The following is a 24,112-nucleotide window of genomic DNA, read 5'->3' as shown; positions in this document are numbered from 1 at the left end:
TCCCGTCACCTGTTTGCAAAAGTGAATCTTGTTTCCATCCTCTAACGAAATAACTCTTAAGGGCAAAAAAAAGCATTATTTTCAACCCACAGCCCTTTGTCAGTCCCTCGTCTTAAATGGTAACTAACGTTGCACCAGTTCGCTGCTCGACCCAGCTGCGGTCACTGTTGACATTAGACTCAGATTAGAGCTGGTTTACATAATGGCTGAAAGTGTGGTTATGTTTGGCCAGGACTCACACATACACACAGTGGTTAAGTACACTAGAGGTGTGAGGCTCAGGTCACATCGTTGGTCCAATCACAGCAGTGGTAGCATGGTCATTTGACCTTTGACACATTGCTATCGCCTGTTTCTGTGACACTGTACCCTCTGACCCAGCGCTTTCCTGTAGCACAACACATAAAGAGCTGTGTGTGCGTGTGTGTGTGTGTGTGTGTGTGTGTGTGTGTGTGTGTGTGTGTGTGTGTGTGTGTGTGTGTGTGTGTGTGTGTGTGTGTGTGTGTGTGTGTGTGTGTGTGTGTGCAGGGTTTTTTTGTGTGTGTTTTTTTCTGCATTTTCTTCCCGCTAAAGGCAGGGAAGGTTGTGTCTGGGTTGGGCTGACCAGTAAAATGATTCTCTCAGGCACAAACAGAGTACAGGAACCTGGCAAAGTGAAACTGACCCAGTTCATACATTTGAGTTCAGATATGTGCTGCAGCTGGGTGATGAAATACACTTGCAACACCATGCAGACCCTCCCTTTTCTGTACTGCCTGGCTACGCGAACCAATTTCGCTCCACCAGTCATCACTGATGGAGCTAGGACAGCTACAACCTATTAAAAAGCACTCTCAGAATCATCTGCACCAATCAGAGGAACCTGCTGAGATTTATATACATTTCCAACATGCATATGGGGTATTCAATTGATATCATTCCCTCGCAGTAGTTTAAAATATTCTCAAAATCCCCCCTTAAAAAAAAAAAAAATACACACACTGTCTAAATTTAGATTGACATAAATGCAAATATATGAATTCCCACCTACGCACCTTCAAAATTCTGAATAATGAGAGAAAGGAACGAGAGATTCCTAGCGTGGTTGCCGACAGTGATTAATTGTTCCCACATGTTGCTGACAGACAAAAAGGCCTCTGTGTTCCTGAGCTTTGGCTGCAGCTGGTCCTCGCACACACACACACACACACACACACACACACACACACACACACACACACACACACACAGCTGGGGCCTGTCTCACGAAGCGAGTTCAGCTTCGTCAGGCTTTCTTTGAGTCTGTTTGCTTCATAAATGTTACACTGGTGAACCTAGACTACCGGTCTTGTGAACACTTGACTCGTAAGACCAGTTTTCCCGACCGAATAAAGAAATAGTTTGCTATTTTTGGAAATACATGTGTTTGCTTTCTTACTCGATGAGAAGATTACTTTCATGTCTGTACACCCAATATGAAGCTACAGCTAGCAGCGAGTTAGTTTAGCGCAAAATCCGGAAAAAAGGGGAAACCAATACTACGGTTCCAAAATCCACCAACCAGCACCTCTCATTAACACATTATTTCTTGAATGTTTTATTTTTATACAAAATGTAGTTGTTGGCCGGGCTCAGTGACTTCCAGTCTTTAAACTAAACTAACTTTAAAAATATGAAAGTGGTATCAATCTTCAAAGTAAAGCCATTTGTTCGACAAACGTTGAATCCAAAGTTAGTTCACTAACCGACTTGTGATGCCCAGATGTGTTGTTTAGAGCTCTGAGATAAATGCTCAAATGAGAGAGATTGAGGTGGAGCGTACAAAACAGAAAAATGCAGGGACAAATTAGGTCGAGAAAGAAAAAAACAACAACAACGTACAAACTGTGTTTGTGTATGTGTGTGTTATTTAGCTCCTGTTGCAGCATAGTAAGAGTTATGAATCAGAGCTGCAGTCCCAGTGGATCAACCGTCACAAACAGCAGAAAGTCCTGAACATCCCACTGAAAGTAGAATATCCTTAGTGAACGCAGAGGTAACGGGGGCTCTATGAACATGTTAGCATTCAGCATGTTAGCCAGGCCCAGCGTGCTCTATACTTAATAGGTCATGTACATCTTGGGTGTGTCATTTAACGTGCAGAGTGGTTCAAAATTAATTAATCAGTAATTAAGAGAGTGGCCTTTTTACTCCACCGGGTTACAATAATGCTAATCATAACTGCGCTGCATATGTAGTGAACTCGGCCCCTAAATGTGAACATTTATAACATATCATTTCCGGGGTGCAGAGTGTTTCCTTTGTGGAGATTTTGCCTCCTGCAGCTGCATAAACCCCTGCCTTTCCTTCTCTGCTGCAGCTGATTTATCTTATTTCCTCTCTGCTGTTCCATTCTCACACACCAAACCTTATCAGGACTTTTTTCATGTAACTTTTATTTTTTATTTTTTGGGATGCGACTTGAAATATAGCAAAGTACGATGTGATGTATAGTTTATGCATCTTAAGGGAAAGTAGTAAAAATGACAAGAATGCAAAAAAGACTATAATTGTTACTTTGAAATTTGGATTTAAGAGGAGTTCAAGGAACTCAGAGGAACGTAAATAATATGATTGGCTTTGTCACTAGATACAGTCAGAATCATGGCAGCCAGAAAATAGACGTGGTCTGCAGGAGAGACTGAATGTCTCCATAAAATATCAAAACACAAATCAGCTCAGCTCAGTTCACTAAAATCATAAAACAACATACTTTACACTGAAAGAACCACAAAAGTGTTTTTTGCCAAGATCCTCCGCTTCATCCCAATACAATTAGGGTGAATGAAATTTAGTTTGTGGTGCTTAAAGTTTTGAAAAATACCATTTAAGAAATGTGTTTTTTGCAAAAAAAACACATCTTGGAATTGTCCAGAATAACAACAATAATCATGACACGGTTTGTGAGGAAGTTTAGCCCATGTTGCAGGATCTACTACTACCGTGTAATACACACATACATGACACGTAACACTGATACATACCAGGCACAGTTTTCTTTCTTTCATCTTGCAATCATTCTACTCTCACCCTCTTTCTCACCATCAATCACACATTTACACTTGGCACCCAATTTCTTCTTGTATTCATCACTGTCCATGCTTCGGTTGCAGATGTCCCGTTTCCTTTTATTGCTGCTCCATCACACCGAGTTAGAAATATCTCACCTGACATCTGAAAGATACGAGCAGCGGCACGTATAAGAGAAACATTAAACAAGTGGCTTTGTTGGGTGGAGGGAGTGGGGAGGTGCAGGGAGAAAGGTGGTGTAGGATGAAGCGAGGGAGAAGGATTGATGAAGTGTCAGGAGCTGGCAGGTAAATGTTTACAGCAGCGGGAAAAGGAAACTCACATTCCATTCATTCTCATTCATCCCTCCAAAAGTTCTCTTTTTCCTTTACAAAGTCTATCTCCTGCCTGTATTTACATGTCCTTTGCAGCTGGAAACTTTTAGCCAGTATACGTGCTGCATGTGTGTCTGTGTGTAAAAGGTCCTTTAATAAAGCAGCATTACGTCATGCCTCGAGAGATGCTGGCAAAGGATAAACACTGGTCTCCCTGGTATATCTTCTCATCTTACCTCATTGCACAGAATACACACACACACACACACACACACACACACACACACACACACACACTTCGGAAATGCACATACACGCACCATTCAAGATTACGTGCAACTTTTTATGGGCTTGCTAATGGTCACAAAAAGCTCAACGTCCTGCAAAAACAGCTTTTGCATTTGCAATTTCAAAAACACACATTTTGAAAATGGAAAACTCTGGATTTTCCATATAACTATCAAAAACACACAGATGCATATCAAATACAAACACTCACACAGGGTCATAGGTTCACTTGGGCCTCAGAGATCAAACTTTCTTACTCTGCCAACGCAGCATTCAGAACTGTCATTTAAGCTTCTCTTTCTCCTCTCTGATTGAACTGCCTTTGACCAGGAAAACAATCCAGACTAAATTGTCTGTAGACTGTTGCTCAGGAAAGAAGGGACCGCTTCATGGAAAACAATATTGTGATTCCCACAAAAACTCGAAGACTTTGGCCCTCGCCATTTGAAACCCAGAAATCTGTTCCATTTCAGGGAGTAAAAATATACACGGGAGGAAAACAGAGGGAAAAATGCGTGCTTGTTGTGGATGGCGGTTTGGTTGTTTATATGGAAGGATATAGCATAGCCTCAGAGTCCCTCAGGGCTCATAAGAGCTGTGTGTTTGTGAAACAACAGAAACTGCAGAAGAGGACGGGGGTATGGAGAGAGGAGACTGAGGCAAAATAATGAATTCAATGAGGCCTTCAGTAGGTTGTTGGGCACAAAAAGCAGAGGAAAAAGGAGAAGAAGAAATTTATGAAATGCTTGAGACTGAAGTCAAATCAACAAGGTCATAACCATATCAATTGTTTTTTTTTTAAGTTTATAAGTATGTCTAATAGAGTTGATATCTGACAGTGTGACTGAATGTATGTGCATGTTTTTTCAATATGTGTGTACCATCATTATGCTGTCACACAAGAACCATGAAATAATGTCTTCTTGAGTAACCAGATGGCGTGTGTTTGTGTGGGTGCCTGTGTGTGCGTTGATGTTAACATTGGGTTGTCTAGATGCTTTTGTGCATGGGTCTAATTTACAGATCAAGTGTAGTTGGAGTTTTGAGTCTTTAATAACTGCAAAACCAGAGCTTACATCATAAAATCCACCATTGAATCAACACCAATTAATTCGAGAAGAGTAGTGACGGAGTTGGAATGACTTCTCCACAGTGTCAACATGTTTTGTGAATGCTTTATATTGTGCAAATGGAAACCCGTAATGGCACTTAACAATAAAACTTTCAAGAACTACTACTGTTTAAATAGTGCTGTAGTTTCATGAAACCGTAGTATTTTTTTCTGGCCTATGACTGTTTTCTTGAGGTCAAAATATAACCTAACTTTGTGAAATTAATCTAAAATCATGAATGACCCCTGCTCTCTTCATGTTCTCTCCCAGGATTAGCACTGCAATCATTAGTTGGATTGAAATGTGGCAAAGGTTATAGAAGTTACATCCAAATGGAAAACAATTTAAACAAATTTACATTCAAAAGATTTGTAGATGAGAAGTTGTGTTTTGCAAAATACTTTTACCCATCATAAGTCAACAAGCCTCAGAGACTACGGCCATGCTAGCGGCTGTGTGAGGCTGTCCTCTAGTAGTGGTGGAGATATGAGCTTTACGCTAACTTCAGCATGCTCACAATGATGATGCAAACATGCAGATGTTAAGATATTATGTTAGTTCAGCGCGGTAGTTACCATCTCTAGATTCATGTGAAATAAGAAGGTCAGTGATTCAAAAGGGATGTTGTATGGCAGTTTAATGTGTACATATATCTCTGTGTTGTGAATATAACTCTTGATCATTTGCACCAGTTCCTCCACAATGAGCCTGTAGGGCTCACACAAGGAAGGAGCTCAGAGTTGATCAATATACACCAGACAAGACTCGCAGGCAAACACACAAGATCCGACACAGAACGAGCTCCTTTAGCAACAACAGGGCTCTTTGTATGTGTCATTCATAATCGAGGAGACGGTTGATTATAGACCACTGTCTTCTTTATAACCACTACACAAAAGCTACAGGGGAACAATACAGACATCCGCGCTAAGTGCTACAACACGTTAATGTGTTCCTGTCTATTTAGGGGATGAACAATTGAAACAATTGGATTTTTTCATTGTTTGTGTGTCTAATCAACAGAGCAACTGTTTACATTGCTGCAGAATCCGTAGTAGGGTGTTATTTGTGGATCAGTGCTGTTGGACTTAATGAGAGATATTCATTGAATGTTGTATTGGTAAAAGGAAAGACAGAACACAACAACTCACTATTCATGTCCTTGTTTGAGCGATTGCTTCAAACGTGTTTTACACACATCCCTTAACAGAGTCTCTTTGTTCTCTTTCTGCTCTTTTTGTTACAGAACTCCATCCGGCACAATCTTTCTCTTCACAGCCGCTTCATCCGCGTACAGAACGAAGGAACGGGGAAGAGTTCCTGGTGGATGATCAACCCGGAGGGAGGGAAGGGTGGCAAGGCTCCTCGCCGCCGTGCTGTCTCCATGGACAACAGCAACAAGTACACCAAGTCGGCCCGCGGCCGTGCTGCCAAGAAGAAGGCAGCTCTGCAGGCCGCAGCCGCTGCAGCTGGTGAAGGCGGCGGAGACAGTCCTTCTGGTCTCTCCAAGTGGCCCGGAAGCCCAACGTCACGCAGCAGCGAGGAGCTGGACGCGTGGACAGACTTCCGCTCCCGCACTAATTCCAACGCCAGCACACTGAGCGGTCGCCTCTCGCCCATTCTGGCCAACCCTGAGCTAGATGAGGTGCCCGATGACGAGCCCCCTCTCTCGCCTATGCTGTACTCCAGCCCTGGCAGAGCGCTGTCTCCTTGTAACGCCACAACCAACGGGACGCCTACGCCAGCTGAGCTGCCCCGCCTTGCAGACCTGGCAGGTACAATGAACCTGAATGACGGACTTACAGATGACCTGATGGATGAGTTGCTGGATAACATCGACCTGGTGCCAACCGTGACGGGGCCAACAGATCCAAATGGTTCCTCTGGGTTCAACTTTGTGCCCAAACCCAACGGACTAGGCTCACCTCCCTCCACCTCCTCTCCCTCCACCAACACCACTAACGGTGGAGTTAATGGTTACAGTAATTCCATCTTTGGCCCCCACACAGCAGGCTCCTCTCTGCGTCCGTCCCCCATGCAGACCATCCAGGAGAACAAGCAGACCTCCTTCTCCAGCATCAGCCTCTCTCGCTTTGGCAGTCAGACACTACAAGACCTGCTCAACTCTGACAGCCACAGCCACAGCGATGTCATGATGACCCAGTCTGACCCGCTGATGTCACAGGCCAGCGCTGCCGCCATCATTTCCCAGAATTCCCGTCGTGGCGTCATGCTTCGTAATGATCCTGTGATGACCTTTGGCACCACTGGAGGACTTCAGAGCAGCCAAGTGGAGATACTTCAAAGTAACAACCACAACCAGAGCTCCCTGAGGTCTTTAAACGGGGGCCTGAACCTAGCCAACGAGGCTAACGCTCTGGCTAATGCCAAGCAGCAGCTCCTGCTCTCACCCTTGGGAGGAAATGGTTCCTCGTCCATGCAGATCGACACCTCGATCTTCCTAAACGGGACAATTAGCAGCAGTGAAGGGATCTGCCAGGACCGTTTTCCCACGGATCTGGATCTGGACATGTTCAACAGCAGCCTGGAGTGTGATATGGACACCATCATCAGGAACGAGCTGATGGAACCAGATGGCCTGGACTGTAACTTTGACACTCTGGCCAACATGAACGGAGTCGGCAACTTCGCAAGCACCAAGCAGACCTCTCAGAGCCGGGTACCCGGCTGAGAGGGTCAGGCCGGGGAGAAGCAGAGCAGGTGTGTATGTTTGGGTGTCGTGTGCATGGGCGTAAATCATGGGGCCTTAAAATAGGGATGCACTGATCCAACCTTTTCTCACTCGATTCAGTACAGATAGGATACTAGTGCTCTTTTATACCAAATGTAAAAGCTGTAGAAGTCTGTGCAGAACTGATTAAGAGATGTGTAAGCTTGCATGACAATGTGCTCTAAGTGTAAATATTCATGCACCAACAAAATTGTATCTATATTATCTATATTTTTTCAATTTTGTGCTGTACAATTACTAGTGTTGAAAGACCTGAAGAAAAAGCTCTGAACTGCTGTCATAAACCCTAATCAGAGTCGATGCTGCAAAATAATTACATGACTCTGCATCTCTTCACTAAACCACTTCAATTGTTTTCCTCAAACCAAAACCGACCTGCTAAACAACAAAGCTTCTCCACTAGTTTTGGGTCCCCAGCAAATATCTGAAATAGATCGAATGAACTGGGTCACACAGACAGAGATTCCTTGCATTATAGTTACATATGATGTCAGTCCTCGTTTCCTGGGCCATTCTCATGTATCAAGATATGTTAAAAACATAATAGAATCTATTACATCCATGCAAAGTTTAAAAATGACGTTCGCACAAAAGGTGCAAAAAAAAAAGTCTGCCTACTTTTTATAGAAACCGCAAAAGTTAATGTCAACACTTCTGTAACAGTAAAGGGCTACCTCTGCCTTCACAAAAGCATATATTGTGAGCCACATGCAGGAAGTTAAGTAGCTTTAAGCACATTAGAGCAGAGTGGAACAAAAACATCTGGATTGGTGACGTTTGGTTAATAAACATATGACTTTGCAACAGAAAATATTTGTTCTCGCTTTTAGTTCGTACAGTATGAATACTCAGTCATAATCATCTCGTTGTTCATGTCTCCAGGTCTGAACTATGTAGTGCAAGAGAAGATCAGACAAACAACATCCTTTTTGCCAAACCTGCCATCAGCACAACGCAAAATCCGAACCCCGTGTTTACAGAAGAAGACTTCCTCTCGAGAGCTTTACCTTCGCTCCCGCACTGGTGAACCATGAGCGATCCGACAGACTCCGGAGATACTGCACATCATCCCTCGAAGCCTCTGGTGAAACAACAACAACAAAAAGAAAGCTATGTCAAACTCACAAATCTTAGAATTATGCAATTTTCCTTTGACACCCAGTCTGTTGACATCAGAGAGACACTGATTTATCAGAAGGGGTTTCAGGTGATATATACAAAAACTTAATATCAAGCCAAGATTGAAAGAGTTGTTGCAGTTGTTTCCGTTGAAATCCAAAAAAAGACATAAAGAAAGTGTAAAGTGAAAAAATCAAGAAGTGATGTGGTGTAAATCTGATCCAGTGGTTTCCTGGAATGTGTTATGTTGAAAAAAAGCATATCCCTCTGTTCTCTCTTGGTGATTTTAAATGTTCAGTGTGTTTTGGGGATTTTCTGTCTTATCATCATTGTTTCTGCATCATACATGTCTTTACAAGAAGAATTGGTGTATTGATGAAATGGAAAAATGAACACGGAGTATCTTTACTCGCTGAGTGGCCACGCACACAGTACATGCAACCACAACAACAGACCAACCTACTCTTTGCCCCTGTTTGCAAATCTTCAGGACCCTTACAAGTCAAAACTGCTCAACTTAATGCCGTGCACTTCCAGTTATGTTGCTTTGATGAAATACTGAGGGTGATATTACTATTAGCTGAATATTACAAAAATATTTGCTCTCATTTGTAAAAAAAACTGTAAATCTGTAATCTAAATGTAAAAAATATAAAAAAAGACTAGAGGAAGAAAATCTCTGTCGTGGATATTTGTACAGTGCAGAGCAGTGTAAAGTTCAAGCAGGACAGGGAACGATTTTGTCTGTCTTTTGTTAGGATTTCTTAAATTCTGGCGATTCCTGTTGGGGTCGTTTATCACTGCATATGATGTAGCCAAAATGAATACCTGTGTCCTAGGGTTGTGAACATTTCCACACCATTACAGGTGCTATGTAAACAGTGTTGAACCCTGCCCTGAGAGCAAGCCGTGTATTTTGTTTGTCCGTTTTGTTTCCGTTTATACCCACGACCTGCAGAAGCCCAAAGCTGCAGCCATTTGTAGCACGGTGAGGTTGAACCTGCAGACGGGGGTGGAGAGAGGAGGGGGAGGTGCAGGGTTTTAGGCTCATTCCTCGAGAAGCCATTTGTTTCTTGAGTAAAACAATAATAAGCTATCTCTGTATATTGCCAAATTACTTGAAACAAACAGTAGGATATGCTGGCAGCCAAATCACGACACACACAAACACACACACAAGCACACACATTTGTCGCACACACGTAGATAGAAGAAATAATACCAGGGATCCGTGTTAAGCTCTGCTGTTCTCTTGTCATGAGCTTGTGAGGCTTCTTATGCATATATAGATTCACTCAGGGGGGGGGAAAGGGAGGCTTCCCATTTTAAGTAACATCAAGTCACATTCTAATGGTATTTTAACATTTATTGATAGAAAACCGTAATGCTTTGTGTTTGTGAACTTGTAACCTGTGAACTTTTGGCCGTCAAGATGAAGAAGGAAGATAAAACGGCAGGATTAAGACTTCATGCGGTCCGTTATTTTTGTTTTTGCTGTCATGGCTTTTTTCCCCCCTCTCTTCGGACTCTTGACACGCGTACACACATCCCTCTCATGGACACGCCTGGTGCTCCTACAGGTGACTTCCTGTATCTCCTGAGTACATGTTTATGTGCGTGTGTATGTGTTTATCTGTGGAATTTATTTCTGTTGAATTAATCTCACGAGGATGTGTAATCCCTCACTATCCCTCATGGTGCATACAGCACAGCCGACTGTATGCATGCATGTATTTATGCATTATGAATTGTGTGAAATGCATATATACTCGCTGTATGTCCTTATATACTCATGTAGTACTTGACCCCTTGTGATACCTCTGAAGGTAAAGTTGAAGAAGTAATGAACAATGTTACACACCCTGTAGGAGGGAACACTGTTACCAGCGATTTAATTGTTGAACCAGATTTTTTTTAATGGTGGAAAGCACCATTGTTGTAGCATCTGGACACCCTGGTACCCCTTCTCTGTCTGGGGTAGGAACATGAAGTGTATGCCCCGCTGTGTATAATAATGTACAGATGTGTGTGTATCACTTTGAGGCTGAGGCAGAGGAGTGTGTGTGCATGGTTGACTAGAATGATCTACTGTGCTATCTGAGGTTTAGTGCATGAGCTAGCTGTACCCCTAGACCCTTCCAATGGTGCCGTCCTGCGACAGAAATTGTAATTCACAGAGGAACCCTGTGTTTTTAGCACTTAAGCACATGCACACTTTCTATTTTTAAAATCAGGGCTTACAGAGCTGCGTCCTCCCACATTAATGGGTTTATTATTACGAGTGTGTGTACATCGAGGCAGACACAGGGAAAGCCTCCTTAATGGACGTTGCTCAGCTTCACACTTGTTTTATTCCACGTGGAGTACAGCAGGTTCACGTCCTGGTGCTCTCAGTGAGTGTTTGGTCATAATTGTGATGTGATGTGGTAGAAGCGTCATCTGACAACGAGCTGGGATTTCCTACACACTTGTCACATCTAAAATTTCCAAAGCGTTTATCACATGTCTTGGCAGGGGGAATCCTGAGCCATCACCTGAACTGCTAAGCATTTGGATTTATCTCCACTGACCGTACTAAATATTAGAAGTGCTTAACTACGCCTGTGAAGAAGACTGACAAGGTAAATCAAAGGAGCCCTGTAATCCCTTCTATTTAAAGAGGGGTTATTGATCCTTGATAAAAATGCAAATCTCAATCGCAGGAAGGTGTTCCATACATTTTGTACATCCAGTGTAAAATGTTTTGGCTCTTTGGGGAGATAGTTTACACTTCGTCATAGTGGAGCAGGCTTTCCACACAAACACTCAGTGCTACTGCTTCATTAATGCACAGATTATCTCCTCTTGTGCCCAACACATACACACACACACACACACACACACACACACACACACACACACACACACACACCTGCAGCACAACACAAATTTAAAGCGAAGAAAAGCAAAAAAAAATAAAAGAAAGATACCACTAGATACCTTAATCACTTTCGGCGTTTCCTTTTCATTATCTTCTCTTGGACCTTTTTCATAACTGTTTCGAGGCCCAGGCCAGCTCCGCTCCTTACGCCCTCTGAACTTTTCCCTTTATTATTCTTGCTTCTTCTCGACTTGATGTTAGTGGGTATTTTTCCTGTGTATTCCATTTTGAATTGTAATCTAGTTTGTATAAGAAATGGTGCGCATGTAAATAAAGCTTGGTGAGGCTCCAACACCCTTTCCATGTCCTTGTGAAATGATTTTAGTGCTAAATATGAAAATATTAGAGGTACATAAATGTCATGAATGCTGCTGTGGAAGCAGCTCTGATAGCCACAAGAGGGACTTTCAGCTCTCGCCTGCCGTACATGTGGTGTTAATTCACCAGTTATCTTGTCTAATGTTTTCCAGAACAGTGTGTCTGTGCATGAGCACATTTAACCTCGCCCTCCCTCCAGGAAATACATATTTTTCTCATGTCAGTCTGGAGGGATCTAAACAGCAAAACAACTCTATGTTCCTCTCAAGTTCCTAGAAGTCGTCTTGCACAATGTTTTGTGTCAGGCCTTAAGCCAGAGCAGACGTACAGCAACCCTCTGATACCTGACACCAGGCTGGATGCTTTTCTTCGGTTGTTGCGAAACATAAAAGAGAAAGGGAGAGGGGGAACAGCCAGAGAAGGGGGTCACTTGCATGTCTGAAATGTTAACTCAGACCTGGGCCGCCCGTCTTGCCTCTCACCTTTTGAGAAAAGCCAAAAGGCCACTTTCTCGTGTGCCAGAGGTCAGGCCTGTTATCATAAAAAGTTTACTCCAGATTATCCTGTGAATTTAAGCGAGTGTGAACAATGTTTGTTTCTGTGTGGATGAGTGTATCTTAAGGGTTAGTGGACAGGAGACTCTTTCTTTTAAGGAATCTTCAGGCAACAGCATTTGTGATAACTTTTATATCTTTGTTATTTAAAATGGGGTGTTAATATACAACAAAAAAAGATACAGAAACAGAGATAAATTACTAAATCACAACATATTTTTTACCGTACATTTTAATTTAGTAGTGCTTGAATTTCAACGTTGTAACATGGGCAACTAGTCATTAGTTCAGGGTCCTCAGCAACCTTTGCTGGAAACACTAAAGGTGTCAACATCCACACAGTAATGCATCACTGTTGCTGATGGTCACTTTATCATTTTGTATCTGTTTTCTTTAAATAATGTTACTTAATAAGCAGGGAAGGGACATACAGTGGCTATCGTTTAGAAATCTGATGGTATGTTGTCATTTTAATTCTGGGGATTTCTACGACCTAAGATGCAGTAAATGTCCTTCAACTACGGACAAACTTCACATGGTGACTGAAACTGATCTGACCTTATCGCCAATATCTTAAATATGACAAACAAAATAGTAAATTGTATTTCTCAATCCAAATTATATTCCTAACAATGTAGATAATTCAGTGAACTATAGCAATTATACCATCATAGAATTACTTTATAGACATGCAGTAATTATAATAATTGTTCAGTTATCCTTTTAGAGTCTGGTTATTTCTGGTTTTGCACTGGGAGAATGTGGTTAGAGGATTTGGACCTATGACAGTATTTCTGATATCCTGGCTCCAGAACTGCTGCCTAACTTTTATTACCATTTAAAAAATAATTGATCATGTCACTAAACGTTTAACAACCTTATAAACATTACAAATATCAAAGTAGTGAAAATACATATTATTGGAAAAAGTTCAATTAGAGCCTGTGCCGCCAACCACAATTATAGTATGCTTCAATATAATGAACAGAATTACAGATCCACTTCTTCAAATTACTATCGACCATTTCATAGTTGATTTCATAGTTCATGTAAACAGTTGTAAATGTAAACATTACAAAACCAGTTAATTTCCTGTGGCAGTGCAAGCCAGTGCATTACATCACTGACCTCCCACTGTTGCCAAGCCGGTAGTATTCTCCATGCATTTAATTGTAATCCATAACTAGCCACCCATCAAACTGTTAATGATATTCTATTATATTCAGGAGGTCTAGTGTTAGTTAGCTCTCTCTATTATGGTCCGGAAGCGGCACCAATCACCAAAGTTTACAAAGTTATACCTCACTAAATCTGGACCTTTATACCAGTACTTGTTACTTTGTTCGTCAATAAACTACCAAACGGGTAATGTTAAGAAAGGTGTAAAAAAACAAAACAGACAGGGAGCCGCAATGTTGGTGAGTGATGGAAAATGTTGGAGCCTCTTTCGTTCAAACGCTGTCAGGACTTATGTGTATGCTAGCTAATGAAATAGGTGAGATAACTATGAATGTATGAATGTAAATCACTGAGGCAAACAGCAGGCATATAGCATACAGTCAAGTCCTATATTTACCTAACTGTGACCGACCATATCATTGAATCCAACAGTTATAATCAGAGCCATTAATGTATAGATCGGGTTGTTATTGTAGTCTGGTCAGCAATAATAGTTTGTATATGTATTTTTTTTTGGTAGAAGCATTTTTCAGTGAAAGGTGAAACAACACAGATATGATGGGTTATAGGAAGACTTGCAATGGCTGCAATTAATTTCAATAGAACTGCACCTATGCAAAATTGGATGGCGTAATGACTCTTCCTCCTTTATATATTCCTTGTGTATGTGAATGACATAAACTGACAGGAAGTACATGGACACAAGCTGTTGCCTAGCAACTACATCATGTTGAAACAGTCAATTGTATTCACTTCGTCAGAGTAAAACTAGTCTGAATGATTTGTGAAACCCAAGCTGTCTTCTCATACACGGTATGTTAGATTCATAACCACACTGTTTGTCATTGTTGCCAATCCCAGGACATGTATCAGGTATCCAGGTCTACCAATGTGGCCCTTTCATTTTGTTCTCAAATATACAAAAGAGCCTCAAACAAACCCAAAGTCCTTTCTGTTTACTTGATATCCTCAAGCACTCTTTCATGAAGAGACAATTAAAAAAATAAAAGAGTAATGGAAACAAAACAAATCCACCGTGTTCTTCCAAACAGACATTGCACAAGACTCCAAAACTCTCAAACATGCTTTATGACTGAAAGAGCAGGCTCACCACAACTCCGAATACCAAACCCACACTTCAATAGACATTCACGGTCAGCTGGTCACCTGACCTGACAACATGTCTGGTCTGGCTGCAGTCACACCAGTCCATGTGAGGTCACTGAGGTTACTGGTTGGCTGGAAACTCTTCTGAACTATTTTAGAGCAACGACATGCAGATTAAAAATTCTGCGAATTTGAGCCTTACCCTCGCGTGATGATGGGCATTATTTTTAGCTTTAAATTGACATTTGATTTTACATATGGTTAGAGCATTCCAAAGCTATACAGTAATGTTGTTTTATACAACGCAAAATAAGGCCATATCTGCTGTCCGTTTCTTGTTTCGGCTTGTTGGTTTCATGTCATGTCATAACTTACTGTTTCTGATTGTTTGCCCGCTGTCTTCATCTCCACCCACATTTTTGCGTTTTATTCGCCTCTGCCTTATTCCATGTCAGTGCCCTCCCTGTTTTGTAAATGTCATCTTTGTTTTAATACAGGAAGCAATTAACCTGTGTGAGCACTGTATGCCCTCTGTACAATTCAATTAAATTCCATTTATTTTGTATAGCCCATAATCACAAATTACAAATTTGCCTCAGCGGGCTTTACATATATGACATCCCTGTCCCAGGACCTCACATCGGATCAGGATTTTTTTTTTTTTTGAAAAAAAAACTTTCACAGGGAAAAAAGAAAGAAACCTTCCAGAGAGCAACAGAAGAGGATCCCTCTCCCCAGATGGACAGAAGCAATAGATGGCATGTGTACAGAATGAACAACGCAACAGAGTTAAAGCACATTCAATGAATATGACAGAAATGATTCATGTAATGAGTAGTAGGCATGGACCACGATTCAGATAACCACGATCCATGTCAGCAGAAGGAGGTAGAGAGGACATCAGCATGGGATGAGGCAGGACCGGCTCCAGACAGCCACGATCCATGGACACCTGAGGGGAGAAAGCACAGAGGCTCCCGGGAAGAAGTAGAGTTAGTAATGTACAGTGAGCACTATGTACTGTTTGTGTTTGTGTGTGTGCTTATGGTTTACATTATATATATGGTTTACATTATATATCACCAATGTCCTCCTCCATATCTCCTCACTGCTAACCAATCAGGAACTAACACCTGATAGCAACATGGTGTATGTGTGTGCATTGGGTTAGAGGTGTTTTGTGTGGGCTTGAGTAGTATGAGAGCATGCAGACTCTGTGTCAGAATGGTTTGTAATACCTAATAGGGAGTGGTGGGGTCATTTCAGTACATACACACGTGTGTAGTTGTTGTTAGATTTGTATTGTTCATAACACACAGTGTGTAGTATCGTGAGTCATCACTCCACCTACATAACATGCACGCAGCTGACTCACACTCAAAGACTTTAGACCCTTGAAAACGTGAAGCGAGGACACTAGCAGGTTTCTGTGGGCATTCAGTACGTGATAGTGTTGTGTTTGCCAAACATACACCATGTAGCATATGGCGTATTTTAGAATTGTATTTATTTTTTGATGTCTTGTTTAATTTGATTTGTCACCTGAAGAAGCAATCTATCCATGTGACTTTTTTATTTTGGATGTCCCTGTTGTTACCCAATGACCCATAGAACAAATCAAAAAAGAGATGTGCAGTGATTCAGAGTTCTGGAATCCGGCTAACAATGTCTTCAGCTCTAGCTCGCCAGGTGATGTATTATGTATTGTTATCCAGGACTGACTCATAGTTTCAGCCATTGTGACAGATACCTGACCACAGAAGAAGACGTGCTATCACCTGACAGGAGAAGGAGTCGCAGTATACAATCGACACACAGCCGCTAGTGTGTGGGTTTACACAGAGAACAGTTTGTGCCGACTGATATTAGCTTACTGCAGATATCAATATTGTGGTATGTGTAAATCAATAGATAACAATTGCAGTACAGTACAGTATATTGATTCATATAATTGTTACTGAGGTTTTTTTTTTACTCTAAACTATTGATATTGGTGTCAGCTTCCAGTAAATCCAGTATTGATCAGTAAATCCAGTATTGATCGGGCTCCAGACATCAGATTCTTGGGAACTTTCTGTGTCGCTGGAATGAGTAAAGTTGTTCAGCATTCACATGCATATTAACAATGTATTGTCCACTGAGGTAATCTTTTGGGCATCTGGCAGTTTGTAAAAAAAAATACTTTATATTTAAGAAAATGTAATAGAAATTAAAAAATACAAAAATTATTCAAATTGGATCTGTGTCACTGTATAAAGCATCACAATATCTTGTAATATGTCCACCTCTAATCCTCTCTCAAACCTCATGACCTCATGACTAAATGATGTCCTTTAATCCCAGTCTATTTATTGATGGACCCCACCTTTGAGTTTAGCCATTTATAATAGGTATGACCAGCCTGAGACCAAACCTTGTTTGAACCACAACAAAAGACTGAGGCGTTGATAACTTTGCAATTGGAACAAGCAAGAAACCCGACTGCTGCCAGACCAGACTGGAGGACTAAGAGTCACTGAGGCTTCAGGCTTCCAGTGCTATTCGTCATAATGACAGGTTGGATGACAAGTTGGTTCTGACATGAAGATGAAACAGCTAAATACAAAGCAATAAGTGGCATGCAGTCCTGTTGAATTTTTCCACCATCTATCTATCATGCACACACATGCTTATGTAAATATATATGTACGTATACAAAAATGAATTTAATGGCATTTGTTTTTATAGTTTATTATAGTTTAAATAGGATAAGCATATCATTTTGCAATAAGATCAGTACTGACTTTACCAAAAAAAAATTAAATGACAGAGGTCGGTTGTCCTTTTCCAGGGCAAATATAGCAAATAGCACCTTCTTTAGACCAACGTGCAGTCATTCTAAAGACATATTTACATCATGCGTACACAAAACAATCACAAATGGCCATTGTTTGCTCAACACATTGTTGGAGGTCCTGCTTTTTCTACAGCCCCCATCACCACCACAGGGGCCCGAGTGCAACCGCACTGCCTGCGTTGTCTGTATTTATGCCTCTGTATCCCTCCATCTATCTCTTTCTTTTCTCTCCGCGCACACATACGCACACAAATGGAGACACGCGATGCCATGCACAAATGTACCGACTGGCTAATGAGCAGTGAGTCATCAATATGTGATGTGGGGTTTAAAGTGTAAACAAGATGGAGACGTGATGGATCTGTTGAGATATGGCCATTAGTGGGCTTCTCATCCCCCAGCACCGACACTGCTGCGCTGATGGATGTGGTAGGGCTTCTCTTAATCTCGATAGCTTGGCTGATCTCTATACCTTATCTAAACTTCTGCTCCGCACACACACACACACACACACACACACACACACACACACACACACACACACACACACACACACACACACACACAAAACACACACATACGCATACTAATTGCTGCTGGCCACATGAGGATGAATCCAAGACGGGAGGAGAACTGAGAACTGAGCAGTCGTAAATGATACTTCTGTGTGTGTGTGTGTGTGTGTGTGTGTGTGTGTGTGTGTGTGTGTGTGTGTGTGTGTGTGTGTGTGTGTGTGTGTGTGTGTGTGTGTGCGCTAAGTGCTGCAGTGGAATGATGTCATCTCTGTAATGGCACACCGGCACAGAGCGGTTGAGCATTGTCCCGCAGCACCTTCATTCACAGGCTGTGATGAGCGTCATCATGGCAGATTATAGCTCAGCCTCACAGCCTGTGGTGAAGCGACAGATCGCTTCACACTGCACAGATTTTTTGTAATTACACATTCACAGACAAAAAAACAACAACCATCATCATGGATTTTCTGCCGTTATGTGGGAACAATCTCTACGTAATAATTTATACCAACGTAATCGCAGGCCTTTCAATTGCTTCTCCTTTGCTTCCGTTTGACATTCACAATATGTGCATCCATATGGGAAAATCAAAAGTATGCATGTGATGCACAGCGTTGGCGTGAAAAGTGACAGGGAGAGGTGAGGTGCAATGACAGAAATAGGGATATGAGAGGAAGTGAGAAGGAATGATTGGGTTCGTAGAAAGAAACAGGCAGATTTTAAAATGATCACAACATTAGAAGTGCTGTAGTCAAATACAGCAACTAATCTGTGGTTAGAAGTTATAGAAACTAACTTTTCTAAAAATTACGAAACAAAGCTTCAATAAAAAATATATTTTACAAATAAACTATGTTTGAGTTGAACCAAATATCCATGATGACAACTGAACAAACTCCATCCGCTTGTGGAGATCATGAGACGTGGCCAAAAGCTCTGCCAAAATTTAACTTTGTTAAACAACTATATCCAAAGTAAAGAATGACCTTTTAGGCACAACATTTGACGTAATTACATACAAAATACAACTTCTTCTCGAGTAGTTTTTGCCTCGTCTATTTCCATACATTATAATTCTGGTTTAGGTTAGTATTTCTTTAACCAATCACAATTGTCTTGGGCGCCATGAGAAAAAGAAGAAAAAAATGACGTTGGGGGATTTTCTGCTCTGAGTTGAATCTTTTTTGAACTCGCTGCGTTTAGGGAGCAGAGAGTGGAAGAAGGTTCCCCAGGCTGTCTAATCGGGGCCTTGTAATCACAGACTTTTCTAAAGGGTGAAATGTTAAAGCAATTAAATAAAACATATTGTACAATTAAAGATATTGTATAACTAAAGACCATCTTGAGATGAGATCACTCCGGCCGCGCCGCCAGTCAGGCCGGGGGCGCACAGTGACGCTGAGTGACAAAATCTGTCCACAGACAGACAGAGAAATAAACACATGGCAAAGTACTCAAAATCACTTCTGCGAAATTTCTCGCTACATTAGGTGTCTCCTGGACCACATTTTGCCATGATGACACACGCAGACTCACATGGTGAAAACAATTCAGGCTTCCCTGTCACAGCTGGTAAAAAGTAAGCCCGGGAGGAAATGGCATAATTTAAACTTTATTTTGAGAAAATTAAATGATTGAATGAATGATTCGAAACTGAAAATAGCACCTGGAAGTTTAAACAGCCATACAATTATATGTAAATATAAAAATGACAGCTGTAAATAGATTGTAATGTATTTTTTAATATTCTACCTGTACTAAACAGGTATTACTTTGTTGACACGCACCAAACTGAACTTGAACCTGGTTGCTTTTGACAATTATTAATAATTGATAAGTCCTTACATGGCCACACGTTGCAGCAAATTGAACAAATTGAGTGATTTGAGAATGTCGATGTAATACTGTTTTTCCTTTTGCAGATGGAAGTCTCAGTGTGACGGACATTACTTCCAAAGTCTCATAAAGGTAGCAATATTTAGTGGTCTTTCACATCTCATTATGAAATTCAACATCAAATACAGAAAGAGTGGATGACGTTTCTATTGCAATGTAATACACCACTCTCCTCGTATTTCATGTTCTCTTCATCTTGTTTTGTTGAATCCCTCTCTGATCTCTCAGTATTTTCCACACACTCTCTCTATCACCCTGATATATGAAGGTGAAGAGAAGAAATCCTTTCACTGATGATGTTTTGAAGAATAATGTGAAGAGAAAAGAAGTGTGAATGAAACTCGCACGATGTGGATGAGAATATAGAAGAAAAAAACGCAGCAGAGGCTGATGGATGTCTCCGCTGTTTCTTGTTATCCACCTTGGTAAAGCATCACCACGGATTCAAAATGATTTTGTTCTTTCCGTCTCAATCGATGGGCTTTGACCATTGATGGGATTGAAATGGATAACCTCACACACTAGCAGTGCTCAAATGAACTGTTAGAAGAGGGGAAATGATTGTGTTGATTGATGCTTTTCATTTGTCCCATTGATTTGTTTTGGACTTTCAACATGTGATGTAATCTTGAGTTAGACATGATACGTTATATTGTTTCTATTGCTGTAATAAGTCATATAAATAGATATAAATTCATAAAATGAAAGCACGTATATGACACGATAAAATCTAATTAAAAATGTTCTTCCCTCGCACTAATTTCCTTGGCTTCATCACCCGCTCTTTTTTCTCACCTTCCTTTAATTCCTCCTCACATCTCTTTCCTGTATTATTCTAATGTTTTTTTTCTTTCTCTTATTTCTCCACTGTCAACTCCACTTTTCCTCAATAACAGCCCCACAGAGAAAAAGAGAGGGTGATGCTGGGCTGAATGCAGGGAGGGAGATGAGGAGGAATAATCATGGAGGAAACAGAAAAGCTGCCTGTCAAACCTTCATCTCCACCTCCTTAATATCAAGCCAGTAGAGGTAGAATTCATCTCTCCTCACGCACAAACACACACACACACACACACACACACCTCAGCTGCGTTATTTCCTCATGTGAGGGGCATCGTGCTCGGCTTGCTCTCAATCCTGGTGCCGTATAAGCCCACTAACCCCCATCGTGTTCCCATCCCCCCTCCCTGCGGGTTGAGAGCATTACCTCCCACTGTAGCATGTGGCTGCATGTGACTCTATTAAATGTGTGTCCAATGGGCCATAGGGTGAAATATATCATACTGTACTCTACCATGCTGCCTCTTTGTGGTGGAGGATTCTTGATGAAATGTTACAACTGAAGACATTGAGAAATGTGTATATGTTCATATCATCCACTACTTACATGGAAATGTGTTATTTTACAGAGGATATGTTCATTACTACAGATTAATAACTACTGAGATGTAGGCACAGATGTAGTATACATATTGCGTATCTTGATGTTTTGGTAATGATTGATTGTCTTTAAAGCCCCTATGTGAGAGTTGTTACGGCTTTATAGCATCTACCAAATACTAGGGGTCGATAAAGAGACTTTCTTTTTACTTTTAAAAGCCAGTCAAACTAAGCAGGCAACTGCCCTCTCAGGGTCCCAAAAACCCAGATTTACTGTGGGTCAGTTGCTTTTAAATAATAGTATTGCTTCCAAATTGTCACTACTAAAATGTGATAGCAACTGGGTACATTATTACATTATTATGTAATCTTGTAAGGCAAAATCTAAAATCTTAATCTTTTTCAAATTATCACAAACTAATTGACATACAGAAAATCTGAGGCCAGGTAGCTCGAAGCAGCGGTTGGTGAAATGTGCTTATGCTTGATGGGGGCCCCCAGCAGGATAAGGCGGCCATGTTTTGTGTTTTAGTGTTTCATTCCGTAGGTAAGACTTTAAAGGTTGTTGACAAATTAATTTTAAAAAATAGTAACATCTATACAAAATAACTCAATCCTATAAATGTCCTACTTTACCAATGGTATATATTTATATATTAATAATCTAAAATATCTGTTTAAATAATTGCTCGTAATCACACGATGACCAGCATTTTGAAACCGCTGTGGCAGGCATGTGACTACATTCATTTGATGTTTTGTTGATTTATTTAGAAAATTGATGTACTGGTGCACCATTATAATGATTCATAGACAGCTGTGTTGGTGCACAGTCAATGTAGACCCTCACCCACCCCCATCCTACACACACGCGCACGCACACGCGCACACACACAACATCAAGGTCACTGTGTTTCCCACAACCATATATCTTCTCTGCACTGACCTAAATGGGGGCAGGACACACACAAAGACACAAAGAGAGAGTCAAAAGTATTGCTTTGGGCGTTTGTGTGCGTGTGTGTGTGTGTGTGTGTGTGTGTGTGTGTGTGTGTGTGTGTGTGTGTGTGTGCACACGTGTGTGAGAGTATGCATTCATTTGTGCCTACGTGCGTGTGTGTTGAGGTGAATTATGGCCTGCACTCACCATTCAAACCACCGGGGAAAGCACATACATAGCTTCATTACTCCCTTCTTCCCTTTCTCCCTCCATCCATCCCGTTTTCTCCTCGCATTAAGTAATAGTGCTGTTGGTGTGTCGGCTGGCGAAAGAAAGAGGAGCTAATCTACCGTAACAAATGAGAATGAGTCAGCGTCAAATCAAGCATAAATCTAACACTTTAGAGTCTTATTTATCAGTAATATGTTTCCCAAATGTCTCCAAAATGTCCCGCAAAACTGTGCACAAACATTGCTCACACGCCACATGTGACCTGTGACCACTTTAAAGACCAGACGCTGCCTGGCTCCAATCAGTCTGCTCAAATGTGGAAAATAATCTCTAATTACTTTAATTTGCATCTTGTGTCTCTTTTTATGTCTGTCTTAGATCCTGCGTCTTTGTCCTCATCTGTGTGTGACAGCCTGCTCACACGTGTGTTTATGTCAGTTACGCTTGTGTGACTAATTCTCATCTGCGTTACATATGTGTTTATGAGGGTGTGTGTTCTGGCTTTGACGTGCACATCTGTGTGTTTCTATGTTTGTGTATGCATGAGTCCATGTACAGTTAAACGTGTGGCTTCAGTCTCTGACTCTGGTTATTAAGCCCCCTTGCATGAGAGCAAAAATATGCAAACCTGCACATGGACACATGATGATCATTGGGCTTTGTTGTTTCTGTCTATGTGTGTGAGTATTATGAATGAATCAAGTGTCTTTCATTACGAGATCTTAAATTGTTAACTGGTTAAATGTTTGATTCTAAGACTGTGTTTTTGTTTGTTTGTGCGTGTATGTGAAAAATCCATCACCATTAATCAGACAGGAAATTGTGGCAGGATTTAGGACGGAGTGAAAAACAGGAAGAAGAAACAAAGGGAGAGAAAGAAAGCTACGACAAGGACAGTTATGGTCCTACACTGGCAACTATCACCCAAGAAGGATGGATGATCCTCACGATGGAACAAAGGCGATCGGGTCTGGGGGAGGGGTGACGGCAGGACAAGAAGACCTCACCAATGAAGTGATATAGAGTGTGTGTGGCAGTTAATATAATGCAGGTTACTAGGGAGCTCCATAAAATGCTCTGCATAATGTCCTGCTTGTGCACATGGGTATAATTTTGTGTTTGTTAGATATTGTTACCATTTTTTAATTGGATGTAAAAACAAATGTGGTTTGGGCTCGACACATGCGTTTCAGCTGGGAACGCTCAGTGTGAGCAACTGTGCCATGTATGTTTCCTGTGTTGTGTTCCACTTGGCTCAGCCTTTCTGTGTGTCTGCGGGGTCAAAGGTGATGTTTCCCCATGTGATGAGCAGAGAATCGATGTGACACCCTCTTGTCAGCATGCACCAGTACACTTTGAAAGACAACTCTATATTGGCATTGGCTCATTTGTTGAACGCATCTTTGTACATCATATTTTCCACTGCATTCTGCAATTCCAGTAAAAGTGACAAAGCATGCACCATGCAGCTCAGGTGCAGCCGATTTCCAGATCATTGTGAAACCATATCAGTTGCTTCTCTTGTTTATCTAACTGTGTGTTGCTCTTAAAATGCATGGTTTCAATTTCAGTTTTAGAGAGATGTGGGCAAAAAAGCACCTTA

The 24,112-nt window shown here is 41.3% G+C and overlaps 1 protein-coding gene across 1 annotated transcript in view; it reads left to right on the top strand.

The window, feature by feature from the left end:
- foxo3b (forkhead box O3b) overlaps window positions 1–8,612 on the top strand; it is a gene marked incomplete at its 5' end in the record, with an annotated part of 39,753 nt that extends 31,141 nt beyond the window's left edge. Inside the window, 2 exons of the mRNA XM_079214713.1 lie at window positions 6,009–7,483; window positions 8,397–8,612. Coding sequence (XP_079070839.1) covers window positions 6,009–7,454 — 1,446 coding nt within the window. The 3' untranslated portion in view covers window positions 7,455–7,483; window positions 8,397–8,612. The remainder of the gene's footprint in view (window positions 1–6,008; window positions 7,484–8,396) is intronic.
- Between the last annotated feature and the right edge of the window lie 15,500 nt (window positions 8,613–24,112).

The sequence above is a fragment of the Taurulus bubalis genome (genome assembly GCF_910589615.1).
Source record: "Taurulus bubalis genome assembly, chromosome: 3".
Lineage (NCBI taxonomy): Eukaryota > Metazoa > Chordata > Actinopteri > Perciformes > Cottidae > Taurulus > Taurulus bubalis.
This window is presented reverse-complemented; position numbering and strand designations above follow the sequence as displayed.